The sequence below is a fragment of the Pelodiscus sinensis genome, chromosome 3, assembly GCF_049634645.1.
Source record: "Pelodiscus sinensis isolate JC-2024 chromosome 3, ASM4963464v1, whole genome shotgun sequence".
Taxonomy (NCBI): domain Eukaryota; kingdom Metazoa; phylum Chordata; order Testudines; family Trionychidae; genus Pelodiscus; species Pelodiscus sinensis.
In genome coordinates this window covers 87,352,504-87,366,489 of record NC_134713.1, presented here as the reverse complement: position 1 = coordinate 87,366,489, position 13,986 = coordinate 87,352,504, and the positions used below count along the sequence as shown (strand labels likewise).

The following is a 13,986-nucleotide window of genomic DNA, read 5'->3' as shown; positions in this document are numbered from 1 at the left end:
TCTCCTAGGTGTCAGAGACATTGACAGCCTACAGGACAAATAGAATTTAAAACCTGGGGAACCAGGCATGTCAGGAAAGGTATTCACAAGGAAGGACGGACGGACGATAACCCCTTCCAAGTGCCTCTGGCTAAGAGGCAAATGAGGGAAAAATAAAAAGTATCTTCCCAAAAGGGGAAGTAAAATGGATGAGGAAATAAAGACTAAAACTAAGGGTTAAATTAAGGGATTAGGAACGAATAGCAAGGTTTTGGACGGTACTGCTGTTGTTCCAACCAAAGACAATGGTGATAGAGAAGGAACTGGGGGAGCAAATGCCTATGCATGCTGGGTAATAGCTCGGAGTAGCACAAGATAGTTGCCATGAACGCACAGCCAATTGAGGCACTGCTATCTAAAGTTACCAGCCAGAATGGCAGGGGTGCGCCCGACAACTGAAGTGGAGTTGAACAGTAATCAACTAAGGACAAGACAAAAAAACAAAGCAAGCCAAAAACCTTTGAGAGGGATACAAAAATATATCAGCATCATAAATAATAGGGTCACTATGAATGCTGGCAACAGAAACACACATTACAATGCAAAAGGTTTAACTACCAATTGTAATCTGCCATTCAAGTAGTTCACTGAAGTGAGTAGTAGCTGAATTCCAAACAGCACAACTTCAGCCACTATAGGTTACTCCTGTTAATAATTGTGTTGAGTTTTCTCCATCCCTTCAGTTGCCACAAGAACAAATAATGTACACTTCAAAAGGAACTTACAGGATTGTTTGTGTCAGCTGGTTCTTTGACAATCTGCTGAAACATAGTGGACTTTGGAGGTCCATTGGTATTCAGAAGTAGTGGCCTAAAATCAGAAAAAAGTCAATTGCATGTACACTTGTAAAGTATGAAGGTTTCTATAGGCAAGAAACAGCTCAGCAAAAGAAACCCATAGTTAGCTGATTCATGTACAAAATCCCATTTTTCATACTGTACTTACCGTTTGCGTTTTAGACTCACTAGCTGGTTATTCTGCACCAAAGTAACAATGAATTGTACGATCTACAATAAACAGAAAATAAGTAAACACTACCATGCCAGGTTGTCAATCAAGATAGCCCACCACTGTACAAAATTTACCTTAGACTAGGTGCCCTTTGCAGTCCTTCCTAATGCTATAATTCTAACTCCCTACCATAATGCAGGATTTGTGCCTTAACCTAAGTTGTGGTTCCCAATCTTTTTTATATTGTGGACCAGCAAACTCATTCAAAACTGTTGGCAGACCAGCACTGAAATATTTGCATATTCACTATGGTAATTTTAGCCCATGGTATATCAGGCAAATCAAAGGACAGGAGACATGGTTAATAAGAATTGGAACTATTGCACACACACTTAAAAATAAAATAGTTGCTAATACTTGTTAAAGAGTATTCTTCACTCCAAATCTTTGCCTCAATTGTACTAACATTTAAAAAGTTAACAGATCTGACCATGACGACACATTCTGCACATTCATATTTTTCTATGAACTTAATAAACGTTGGCTGGGAGCAACTGGAGGCCGGGCAGGCTCTTATCAAGCAGGGAGGGAGGGAGAACAAGGTTGCAGGGGCAGCTGCCTTCCAGCAGCACTTGGACTTGGCTGAGCACCGCAGCCACCCTCCACGCAACCCCACCAGCCAGGTGGCACCAACGGCCACTGGAGCTGGAACTGGGGCCATAGTGAGGCTGGCCCAGTAGAACAGCTTCATTGTAACCCCCAGTCACACCACTCACCCTGTGGCTGTGTGGAGAAGTGGGCGGGAAGCACATCTTTTGTGCATGCATAGGCATGCATCTGATGGGGAACCCCAGTGAGTGGGGCTAGTTAAAAGCTGGGGACATGGCCTGGCAATGTGCCACATGGCCTGTCAGGCAGGGGGTTTGGGGACCAGCGGTTGGGAACCAATCTTAACCATCCAAAACAGATGGCTTTCAAGCCTCCTTTTGAAAACCTCCAGTAAAGGACCTTCCAAAAATCTCCTTAGGCAGTCTATTTCATTGTCCTGCTGTTCTTACAAGTTCAGATGTTTCCTGAGATTCAATCAAGATCTTCTAAACTGTAACTTCAACTCACCGTCTTGTCCTGAATTCTGTGCCAAGACAAAGCAACTTCTCCATTTTTATGGCAACCTTCCAAGTATTTTAGACCACTATCCTATCCCCTTCAATCTCCACTTGTGAGCATAAGAATTTATCTAAATCAGACAAAAGCAGCTGTATAATCCACAAATGAATTCTTACCTTTCGAATGACTTGTTGCTGCTGCAAGTGTTTTGCTCTCAATTCTGCCACTTCCCTCCACAGAGATTCGTTTTCCCTGTTTCAACAAAAGGGATTTAGAAAGCTAAACACAAACATAAGGAACCCTTCCATTAATACAGTTTTGCAATGTCAGTCAGGTTCATTAATATGTTTCACATTAAGTATCACTGGCAGAAGCCATTTTCAAATCCCTGTTCCATACCAGGCTGAAGGGGAAATGAAATCATGTCTCCCAATACTAAGTGAATGCCCTAACCATTGAAAGCTATTCTTACCTTCCCCTCATTTTTTAATTGAGCCCTTTATTCCTTTGCTTTTATGCTAAAGACTGCATGAACCATTTTGTTTACATTTCAGGACAAACAATATTTTGTTCAGCTCCAAACAAAGTGTGCTGATTTTTTCAATTTGCCAAAGTTTTGAGGGAATATTCAGATTCTGTTCAATCTTTTGATTTTTGGAAATACCAGAAAACCAAACAGTTTATTAACCCAGCTGTAGGTCTGAGGCTAGAATCATTCCTCTCTCAAAACTACCAATTTTGGCAGGGTCATCCATTTATGAGCAAGTGAATGAGTGTGTGCTAGTTAGACATGGTATGTTATATGGCCCTCCCCAAATAATCTGAGACAACCTTCAGTCCCTTTAGCTATTATCCTACAATGTACTTTCCCCAAATTATCTTTCAATATATAAAAGTTTTTCCTGCATGAAAGTGGGACATGTCACTCAGCATTTCACACCCCTACCTCCCCACCACCTCCCTTTTGCCCTGCTCACCCTGCAGGGATTGGCAACCTATGACTCTTGAGCAGCAGTGCTGAAGGTAAACCACTGCTGGTGCAGGGGGGGGGGGGGGGGGGGGGACGACACATTGCAGAGGCCAGCCGAGTGGCCTGCTGTAGGGGCCAGACAGCAGGATTGCCCGGCCCCTGAGCTGGGGCAGGCTATACCTCTGGCGGGGGAGGGGAGAGAGAGATGGGGGAGGCTAGCCTTGGCCCAGCCCAGCCCAACCCAACCCCCTGGCAGCTTGGGGGGGGGGGAGGGGGAATGGAGAAAGGACGGGGGGGGGGGGGGAAAGGGGAGGCGGAACAGCTCATTACATGTATTTTGACATCCTTAACTCAAACTATTTCACTCAGATGCTAATAGAGATCAAAAGGGATGTTTACTATATCTTCTATACATGAACAAAAGTTATATTTGCAATGCATACACTCCTTTAATTACAGTTACATTTAACAGCCCTCCATTAAAGTTTGTGTTAATGTGAGAACATGTCTGGGTGTTCAATTAATGAAAACTAATGAAATATCCTATTGCTTACTATTACAAGCATTTGCTTTTGTGTAACCTTTGTAACTTACTCAAATCTGGTGAAATACTAAATGAAGAATTTAGGGACATAACAGAAAACAATTTCAAACAAAGTGGTCATCAAGTGAATACAAACCCTTGTCAGATTAGGGATGTTAAATGGCATTTGATCAGCCAATCGACCAGTTGATTAGTTGAGGGGAGGGAGGGGGACTGCAGAGCCACAGCATGGTTAGCTCCCAACCCTGGGAGCTAACCCAGTTGCGGCTTTGCATATTAAATGTATTAAGAGCTCTCAATACATTTAAAAAGCAAGATCACAGCAGAGCGGGGGACCTGGCACGAGCCAGGAATCAGCTGATTCTCGGCTTGTGCCGGGTCCCACGCAGAGATGGTGATTGGGGGAGGGGGGGGGGGGGAGGAGAAAACCAACTTATAAGCAGCTCCCCTAGCACCAACTCCTGCTCCCACTCCTTGCTGCCTCTCTGCTAGAGGGAGGAGGGGCACAGAGAGGAAGCACCTAGTCAAGTCTGGTCGACTAGTCACATCCCTGTGTCAGATTGGTACAGGCAGTCCCCGACTTACGCGGATCCGACTTATGTCGGATCCGCACTTACGAACGGAGCTTTTCTCGCCCCGGAGCTCACGGGCGGTGGGTCGCCACCCGTGTCCTCCGGGGTGAGAAAAGCTTCTCCCCGTCTCCCTGGTCTGCTGGGGGGGGGGTCCAGCAAAGCCGCTGGACCCCCCAGCAGACCAGGGACACCAGAGCAAAGCTGCCGCCTGGGCGGCTTTGCTCGTTTGCCCGGGAGCAAAGCCGACCAGGCGGCAGCTTTGCTCTGGTGTCCCTGGTCTGCTGGGGGGGTCCAGCAACTTTGCTGGACCCCCCCAGCAGACCAGGGGGACAGGAGCAAAGACTTGGAGCACGCCCGCAGCAGGACAGCTCAGGCGCGCTTGGCCTGTCCTGCTGTGGGCGTGCTCCAAGGCTTTGCTCCCCATCTCCCTGGTCTGACCAGCAGACCAGGGAGATGGGGAGCAAAGCCTCGGAGCACGCCAGCAATGGGACAGCCGCGGCGCGCCTGGACTGTCCCGCTGCCCGCGTGCTCTGCGGCTTTGCTCCGGGTCTCCCAGGTCAGCAGACCAGCGAGACGGAGCAAAGCTGTGGAGGACTTGGGCGGTCCCGCCACCTCCCCCTCCCCCCGCAGCAGACCAGGGAGACAGGGGTGCAGCTAGTGCCCCCCCAGCAGACCAGGCTTTTCTTGCCTACTCCTGGGGTAGAGCAGCTGGGGGCTGCCGGGTTGGTCCCACAGCACCGCTCCAGACCACTGGGCAGCACCCCAGCTGCTCTGCCCCAGGCGTCCTGATTCAGCCGCTGCTGGTCAGTTTCAGCAGCAGCTGAATCAGGACGCCTGGGGCAGAGCAGCTGGGGTGCTGCTGGGTGCTCCAGTAGCGCGGAGGGTTGCTCCAGTAGCGCGGCTCCTCTGGGTGGATTAACCCAGCAGCACCTCAGCTGCTCTGCCCCAGGCATCCCCAAGTCAGCCGCTGCTGAAACTGACCAGCAGCTGACTACAGGAAGCCCGAGGCAGAGTTGTTCTGCCCCAGGCTTCCTGGAATCAGCCGCTGATCAGTTTCAGCAGCGGCTGACTTGGGGACGCCTGGGTTTCTTAAGTTGAATCTGTATGTAAGTCAGAACTGGCATCCAGATTCAGCCGCGGTTGAAACTGATCAGTTTCAGCAGCGGCTGACACCAGTTCCGACTTACATACATATTCAACTTAAGAACAAACCTACAGTCCCTATCTTGTATGTAACCCAGGGACTGCCTGTATCTGTAAGCAGCAGCTATAAGGTAGATTTCAAGTAATGATTAATCTCTGGGCTATTTGAATTCTAAAGGGTACAGTAACTAACCAGGAGAATAGAGATCCCCAAGTTTATTCTGGGCATCTCTAAAAAAGACTTTTGCGAAACTGGCAAACTATTACATCTATGCTAGCTTTCTAGATTTATGAACTCTGACTCACCTGTTACTATGTCTTACCCACTTTAACCTCTCAATAACTCATTTCTTCTTACCCAATATACCTATAGTTCACCAAAGAATTGGCTACCAGCATTGTACTTGGTGTAAGATATGGAATACTAATTTATTTGGGAGGAAGTATTAACCCTTTGCAACTGGGAATAACCTGGTGTGGTGTGATAAATCCTGTTTATCTGGATGGAGAACTGAGGGGGCTGTCTGACTCCACTGTAAGACAAATATATTGATCCACGGGGCACATGTTACCAGCTTGTGAAGACTAATTTTAGAGCATACTACCAGTTCAGAATGCCTGCTATTGTTGTCTGACAGTCTCAAAACAGGACTCTCACAGCGATGAGCCACTCTAGACAGGTGTCAATGACATCAGTAGCTGACAGGTTTAAAATAAAATGTAAGATCTTCACACAGTGCACAGTCAATCCATTGAACTTATGAAGGCCAAAAGTAGGAATGGGTTCAAAAAGAGAATTAAAAAAAGTTCAGGGAAGACGTCTGACAGGCATTACTGCACCCAAGATGATCTGGGAAACAATCCCATTGTTCTGGATGTTCCAAAGCTAGAGCTTGGGGGACTCTGCAATATATGATTCCGTTCATTCTTTCTATACATTTCCTCTATAGTATCTGGTATTGGCCAATTTTAAGCACCAATGTATTTCTCACTAGATTTGCAGCTTCAAACTGATCAAATTCATTGCCCTCAGTGCTATTTATGAATCCTAAGTAATATTTACCTCTTTAATGCAGACAGCCTGGATTCAATGGTCTCATGTTTAATTTGCACCTTCTGAGCACTGCTTATGATTTTAGACAGATCTTCCTGACGGATTTTATTTTCTTCAGGTCTTGAAGAGGAAACCTTTAGAAGCAAAGAAAAAAAAAGTCACAACAACCTAGTGATGAAATCTTAATGCTAAATGTTATTTGTCCTACTGCTACTCCAAAAAGAAATTAGTATTTATGAAACTAATTTCTAATGATGATTATTCAGCCTCTCTCAAATTAACTTTCCATGGATAAACAGATTTCAGTAATGTATCTATGGAATGTAAAATACTTCAGTAATTTCTACATCACTAGGCATGTTTAAAGATTAAAGTTGTAAAAGTGTGTGTGTGTGTGTGTAGCGCTTCCCCCCCCTTTATAAAAGATTGACTTTTTAAAAAGGCAACTACAGTAAACGGTTATATTCTACTTCATACAACTTTTTACACAGCCATCACCACTGAGGAATCTGAACAACCTTCCAGTATTGTACTAAGTGAACATATGTAACATCTGTCACGTGTGGTTTGTTCTCTTATCCTCTCACGAGGGATAGTTTAATTTTTTTTTTTTTTTAAAGACAGCGCTATATATTTATACTAGCGAATGCAAGATTAAAGTAGTATGATCTGTAGATGGAACAAAAAACTAAGCAAAATCGTTTGATAAAAATGTACTGGGAGGGGAGGCTCACAGATTACTATAATAAGGGCCAAATTCACAGCCATACAAAATGCATTACAGATTGTGAAATCTGGCCTTATGTACTTTTACCCTATACTGTTCAAATTTCACAGAGACGACTAGCATTTCCCAGACTGGGGGTCCTGACCCTACAGGGAGTTGCAGGGGGAAATAAGGTTATTCTAGGTCACCCTTACTTCTGCACTGCTGCCTTCAAAGTTGGGCACGTAGAGACCAGTGGTTGTAATGTCGGCCGGGTGCCCAGCTCTGAAAGCAGCACCCTACCAGCAGCAATGCCATACCAGGTCATCCTTAATTCTGCACTACTTTCAGAGCTGGGCAGCTGGACAGTGGCAGTGGCTAAGGGCCCAACTCTGCAGGACAGCACAGAGGTGAAGGTAGTACTATAATACTATGCCATCCCTCTGCCCCACTGCTGGCAGTGGCTCTACTTTCAGAGCTGGGCTCCTAGCCAGCAGTCTCCCCTCTCCAGCTTCTCAACTCTGAAGGCAGTGCCAATGCTAGCAGCTGCGCAGAATTAAGGGTAGCAATACTGCAACTTCCACCACTACTTTTTGGGTCAGGACCCCTACAATTACACCACCATGAAATTTCAGATGTAAATATGTGAAATCAAATTGACTAAAATGGCATGTGAGTTTGGTGGGCCCTAACTATAATGGATATTAAGAAAAAATAAAACAGTGAATGAGATTTTTTTTCAAAAAAGTTTGTTTCTCTGCCACTGATGGTACAAATCCAAACAGATTACTTGGGAGACTACTTGGAAGAAGCATGATTTATGTCATTCTCTTTAAATCAAAATTCCTTTGTAACTACAAGCTTCAGTCAAAACTGGCTATTATTGACAACCTGCCCCCCACCTATTAACAAAACTAATTAAAAGCCAACGCTCCATATACTTTCTATGACCTTTCACTCACCTTCCTTTTAATGTGCTCCAATAAATCATCACGGCCCTGCTTAAAGTATGGGTGCTGGAATTCCACAGGACCATCCCGTTCTAATTTGACAATGCCTGAGTCAACATGGACTACTTTACGGAAGCCATCTGAAAAAAACATTTAACCATGAAGGAAAAAAAAGCACTACCAAATTCAGAACTTTATTGCTGCAACCTCCTCCCATTTTTAATGGATAGATGGGGAAAAGTTCTATGATATTCTTAGACAGCAATCTTTGTTAAAAACCAGGCTAAAAAACTTACACATATTTAGCTGTCTCACAAAGCTTGCCATGTTGTTGTGTTTGAAGTACTTAGGAAGAATCTCTTTTGCAAACCTTTGCTCATCCAACACAAGAAAACTCTGGCCATTCTAAAATAAAGAACACACATCGTATTTAACTTTTAAATATCTGTTTTACAACGGGTCACAATAAATACAGGGGTTGAAAAAGCCATTCATTCAACAGTGGCAAATAGTAATTTTCCCCCTAGAAAGTGTGGCATTTAATCCATGCCTTTTCCTCAAACATTTTACTAAAGAAAAAGCTTTTATGCTTCATAGTTACAAACACGTATGTCTGACTATTTGGGAATCAGGCTATACAAACGCATGAATTTTGTATGACATTACGAAGTTCATTATGCAAACTGCTGCGCTCATACGGACTGACTAGGGACATTAGAAATAATTAATTTTAGTAATCATGCAGCCGCAACAATTCTGTTATATGGTTTTACTGAAATGCTCCCATTCCCAGACAGTGCTCTCCTGGCTCCCAACACAAGTCCTGAGGGGCCCCCTGCCATGTCACGCTGCTGCTGTACGAGAGGCAGTTTGGGGTGGCAGGTGGGAGACACTCCATGAGGTATCACCATTATAGTCTGTGGACATGCTGTTCCAAATTAAGAGGCAAGTATTATATTGTTAGATAAAGTTTAAAAAAAAAAGACAGTGGCAACTGGCAACTCTGGATTTCTCTAAATGCAACTTTTGGTATTATATACTCGGGTGATGAGACTAAATCTAGTTACCAAAACAAGTCATTAGGATTAGCTAAACTATCCCCCTCCCCCCCACTAGCAACATTCAACACAGTGAACAGCTTGGGAATTGATGTGTCAAATCACTGACACTTGAAAACAGTCTTGAAGAACAACTTAAAATTCACTTTGCAATGTAACCAGTTGATTTACATAATCTATATCATTTTCTCCCAATAAGCAGTTTTCCTTTGTTTCATTCTTGCATCATCTTCTTGCACTGCTTACATGTGACATGTTTTCCTTTTTTACCTAGGGAATGAACTTCAAAATATTTTTAACAAGGTCTCTTATGCCCAGAAGCCATGACAGTTTTTCTGAAGCAAAAGTGTGGGGGGGAATATAGGAAGCTATGTGTACACTGAATGTCTTCCCTTTTTATTTCCAGACTACCCTACTGTTCCTATCAATGCTGCCTCTGTCCTTTCCTATATATTGTCCCTCTGTGTTTAAGAATGTCTTCACTAACTCATCTGCCATGCTTGGCCAAGGTCCAACACACACAGTCCTATCCAGCCTATGTCTTTCTTTGCACAGGTTACTTTTTTAGTCTGCTGAGAAACAAACTGGAAGCCCAGAACTTTAAAGCAGCAAGAGCTAGTAGTCAGGTTGGACAGACTACACGCCGGGGACCTGACTGATGTTAAACCAGAGAATTTGCTGAACTATGGAAGGTCAATATCCTCTGGCAGCATTACCAACACTGTTACTGCTTATGGGCTCCTGGAAGGCATTACAGCTAAAATACAGCACAACACCAAGAGCAAGGACTGGTGGCTGTAAAACTTGATAGAACTTGGCCTCACCCATATTAAGTGGACATCTGGCTAAGTAAAATCATGCTGGACCACAGATGTTGCCAGACCCAAGAGGTTTAACCTATTAAGCCATTAATTCATTTTTATGAGAAAGTGTAAGCATAACATGTTTGTGATTGAATTGTAATGGTTTAAGGTGTTTGTGTTTTATTGGTAATTCAAAAATCCGATTAAAAAAATAGATTTTTATCCACCATGACCATTGCTCACATAGAAAGTTGACAGATTCTGCAAGTTTTTATTCATGCTATTTTTTCCTACCGGTGTAAAAGCAAAGGCACCAGTAGTGAGGTGTGTGCTCACTACAAACACCACTGACCACGAGAACCGTGCGCTCCCTCTGCATCCAAATCAAAGTACTACTATGGTTCAGTCAGCGCACCTTGCAAATTGTATGTATGCAAGCAGTTAGCAAATGTACCCTATCCTGGGATACCAAATTAATTACGACAGTCTTGCGGACCACTGAGATAAGAGCCAGTCATGTGGCGCACTCACTAGCCTAGATTTCCCAATGCTGTTCTGGATGGAAAGAAGAGCTAAGGTGTTGAAATTTCAAGTTTATCGACCGCCAATTAACAGCTTAATCTTTTACATCAGTTTTTGGCCAAGTCCAGGGACATCCATTTGATAGCAATCCCTACACATTATTTCTATGCAGTTAAATGTGAAGAAGACTGTCTTCTCACCAATACGATTCCGAATTTTGACCATTACTTTGCTTTCACCATCAGGGCTTGTCTACATTAGACCATTCAACCATTTGTATTAAGGATGTTAAGAGGCAGATAATTCGCTAATCGTGTAGTGAAAAGAAATTGTATTGACCACATGATTAATCATTAAGCCAAGTGCTCAATCTCAGCTTGCCAGGAGCTACCCTTGCTGCAGCTCTGCAGTTTAAATGAAGCTAAGAGCCAGAGTGCAGGCAGCTCTGCTCCTACTACATTAAAACTGTAGAGCCACAGCCACCCCTATCCACAGCAGCCTGGACCGGCCACAGCTCATGGGACCCCTGCACAGACAAGGGCTACTGCCAATGCACCCTCTGCCCACAGCAAGCCCCAGCCCATTGCAGGCAGAGGCTGCTTTGCAGCAGCTTCCCCTCGCCACCCCCACTGCTACCTCTGATAGAGGCAGCACCGGGGGACGGGGGGGGGGGGGGAAGGGGAGGAGGGGAGCGCACAGGCAGCACCACAGAGATGGTGCTGGGAGTATCCAGTTTATAATCCAGCTCCCCCCTGCAGCACTGGCTCCTGCTCCTCCCCTTATTGCCTCTGATACAGAGTCAGTGTGTGCCGGAGTGTGTGTGGGGGGGAAGAATACCAGTAGTCAACTCGACTAACCAGTAAGTCTAGGCTTATCAGTTAGTCAACAACTCACTCACATCCCTAGTTTGTACTTCAAATAATTTTACTGTACCAAGTGACACAAAATTACTGAATACGTTCCAACTACTCATTTTAGTTTGCATTTGCTTCTTGTACACAGCAGGCTTTAGAGTTCCCTCTAAGACGCATGCCCATGCACAAAAAATTTTAGGCCCACTCAACTCCCTGGCAGAGCCCTACAGCAGCACTCATAACCACTCACTTTCCTGCTGGACAGAAAGGTGAATGCTGGTGGCGGCGACAGCGGTGGCCTGGTGGGGCCCCGTAGCACAAGTGGCTGGTCTGTCTCTCTCCCCCATTTATTCTGGCTGGTGCCGAGGCGCAGTGAGGCTGTTCCTGCTTGAGCAGCCTCACCAGCCCTTGTTCAAGCTACAGCAGGCAGTATGCCACAGCCTGGCTGGGACTAGAGAGCTGTATGAGAGGCAGCAGCTGCACCACAGCCCCTATGAGGTGGGAGGTGTGGCTGGTTGGGACCAGAACTACCAAGTGACAGCAGCAGGCAGTAGCAGCAGCTCCAGGGCCAGAGCTACCACACGGCCCCAAACCTATCCCGCCAGCCAGCAGCCCTGGCACCCTTGCCAAAGGAGCTGCCGGCCAGCCAGCTGGGCAGTGCAGCCCCAGCTTGCCCTTTGCCCACCAGTTGAGGGAGCCGGGCAGCCCAGCCCGGCTCTCCCTCAATGAGCAGCTCCTGGAGGAGAAGGGGGGCAGCCCAGTCCTGGGCCTGCCCCCCAGAAGAACCAACAGCCCAGCTCCAGTCTCACTCCAGTGAGATTTCAGGGAATCTCTGATCTCTCAGCCCATGTTCCTTAGTTCCCCCTGCCCTGAATCCTGCACCCCTGAGCCACCCCGTACCTCCCACCCCCTGTACCCGATTCCTGTACCACAGGGTATAATTGTGCATGTGAGTGTAAAAAGTAACTGGTGGGTGCCATGGTGGCGCACATCCAAAGACACGCATGATGTCAATGTTGGTGCATCACTCCACTCTCAGCTGTGAAATCTTAGAAGGAACACTGGCAGACTGGCCCTCAATTTAAGATGTCACTGGTGACAGCTCAATAAGATGAGAAGCCTCCACCTTCTTTATCCTTCAATTCAATTACACTTCCTCAGTCAAGACTCCTCAAATCTTAACAAGGAAAATCAAGAGACCATTAGAAATATCATTTGAAAGTCTATGACAGACAGCTTTGCTCTGATGAGCCAGATGCTGTTCCTCATAATGTGATTTGCAGCTGGAAAATCATGAGCATCCCCATAGAACTCAAGTCTTCAGGCATGGCTAAGAGACAGGGGATACTTTGCAATGGTATAGTAGAAGGCAAAGCACAAAGTGTCAGTTAGCAATCCACAATGGAATCACTGGCTGTGGACCTGAGGAACAGACCATGAAAAATGGACACTGGCGGAGGTGTGACTGAAAGGAACAGAGAAAAGATTGTTAGTGCAACTAAGGAGATTCAAAACCCAAGAGAGCTATTTAAGATTATATGGACTGGGCCAATAGCAAATGCATCTTTGGAGGCACTCAGAGTTAGCTGATTGATACACAACTGCAATCTGCCCTATAAATTCTGTGGTTTCTCCCACCAACTGCTCCATTGACAATCAAAGTATGCTGATTAAAAGTGCACTAAGATTGATGGGAACAATTAGTGCTTAGACAAATAATTTTCACCTATATAGGCAAGCCCTTTTTAATATCCAGCTAGTATGTTTCTGACATTTTCCAAGTCACACTAAGCCATGAGATTACTTAAAAAATTAAAAAATCCAAGTTTATAACAGTATAGCCAGATTTTAAGAATCTGGTTAGTTTCATGTTCTATAGATCAATATTACTATGTATCAAAAGAAGTCAGAACAGGTTAAACACAACTGCAATGTTATTCTTCCAGTGTTACAATAAAGGAAACAGGTATCTATTGAAATTCACAACTATCACTGATGTAAAATGTAACAATAAATCAAAGTCTAACTACTTAAATCCAAATGTCTTTTTGCAGAACAGACCCAGAATTCTTACAAAATTCCAATTCTGATCATTAGTTTCTGCCTCAACCTGCCCTACGGAATTTCCAATTAATAAGTTATTCTTTGCTTTCAGTAAAAAATAACTAATTCAGTGTTCTTAGAGCTGCAGGCACTAAAGCCTTTGCCAATTATCTGTCCCTGCTTGGCGAGGAGATGAGAGTTGGTGGAAGCAGCTCAATGTACTACCATCTCTTCCCCCTCCCAATCCCTGTGGAGGGCTGGAGCTGTGATGCTGCAGGAAGCTACTTCCTCCTGCTGCCCTTGCCTGCAGGCTCTGCCCCCACAGATATCATTGGCCAGGAATCCCAGCCAATGGGAGCTGTAGGGCAGTGCCTGCAGTAAAGATGTTAAATGGTGCTTAGAAAGCTAATCAAGTAATCAATGGAATTTCCATTGATTAGTCGATAAGGGGGTTCATTCTGCCTCTGTTTTTTAAAATGTTGTAAGAGCCTGATGGATCTTACTACATATAAAAAAACCAACAGAGGCCCAATGTGTGGGTCCCAGCTCAAACCAAGACCCAGATGCAGCAGCTGTTTTTTAAAATGTGGGCTCTTAAAAAGCAGAGGCAGCATCTGGGATCAAGCATGAAAGGCAATTGCTCAGTCCCAGCTCTTGCCATTTCTCCTGC

General features: G+C 45.0%; 1 protein-coding gene across 1 annotated transcript in view; it reads right to left on the bottom strand.

Moving 5' to 3' along the window:
- The window catches only part of HSF2 (heat shock transcription factor 2), a 33,780-nt gene that overhangs the window by 11,624 nt on the left and 8,170 nt on the right, over positions 1-13,986 (bottom strand). Inside the window, exons 2-7 of the mRNA XM_075924067.1 lie at positions 8,333-8,441; positions 8,049-8,176; positions 6,390-6,514; positions 2,274-2,349; positions 985-1,046; positions 765-849 (exon numbers count right to left, since the gene is read on the bottom strand). Of these exons, the coding sequence (XP_075780182.1) occupies positions 765-849; positions 985-1,046; positions 2,274-2,349; positions 6,390-6,514; positions 8,049-8,176; positions 8,333-8,441 (585 nt within the window). The remainder of the gene's footprint in view (positions 1-764; positions 850-984; positions 1,047-2,273; positions 2,350-6,389; positions 6,515-8,048; positions 8,177-8,332; positions 8,442-13,986) is intronic.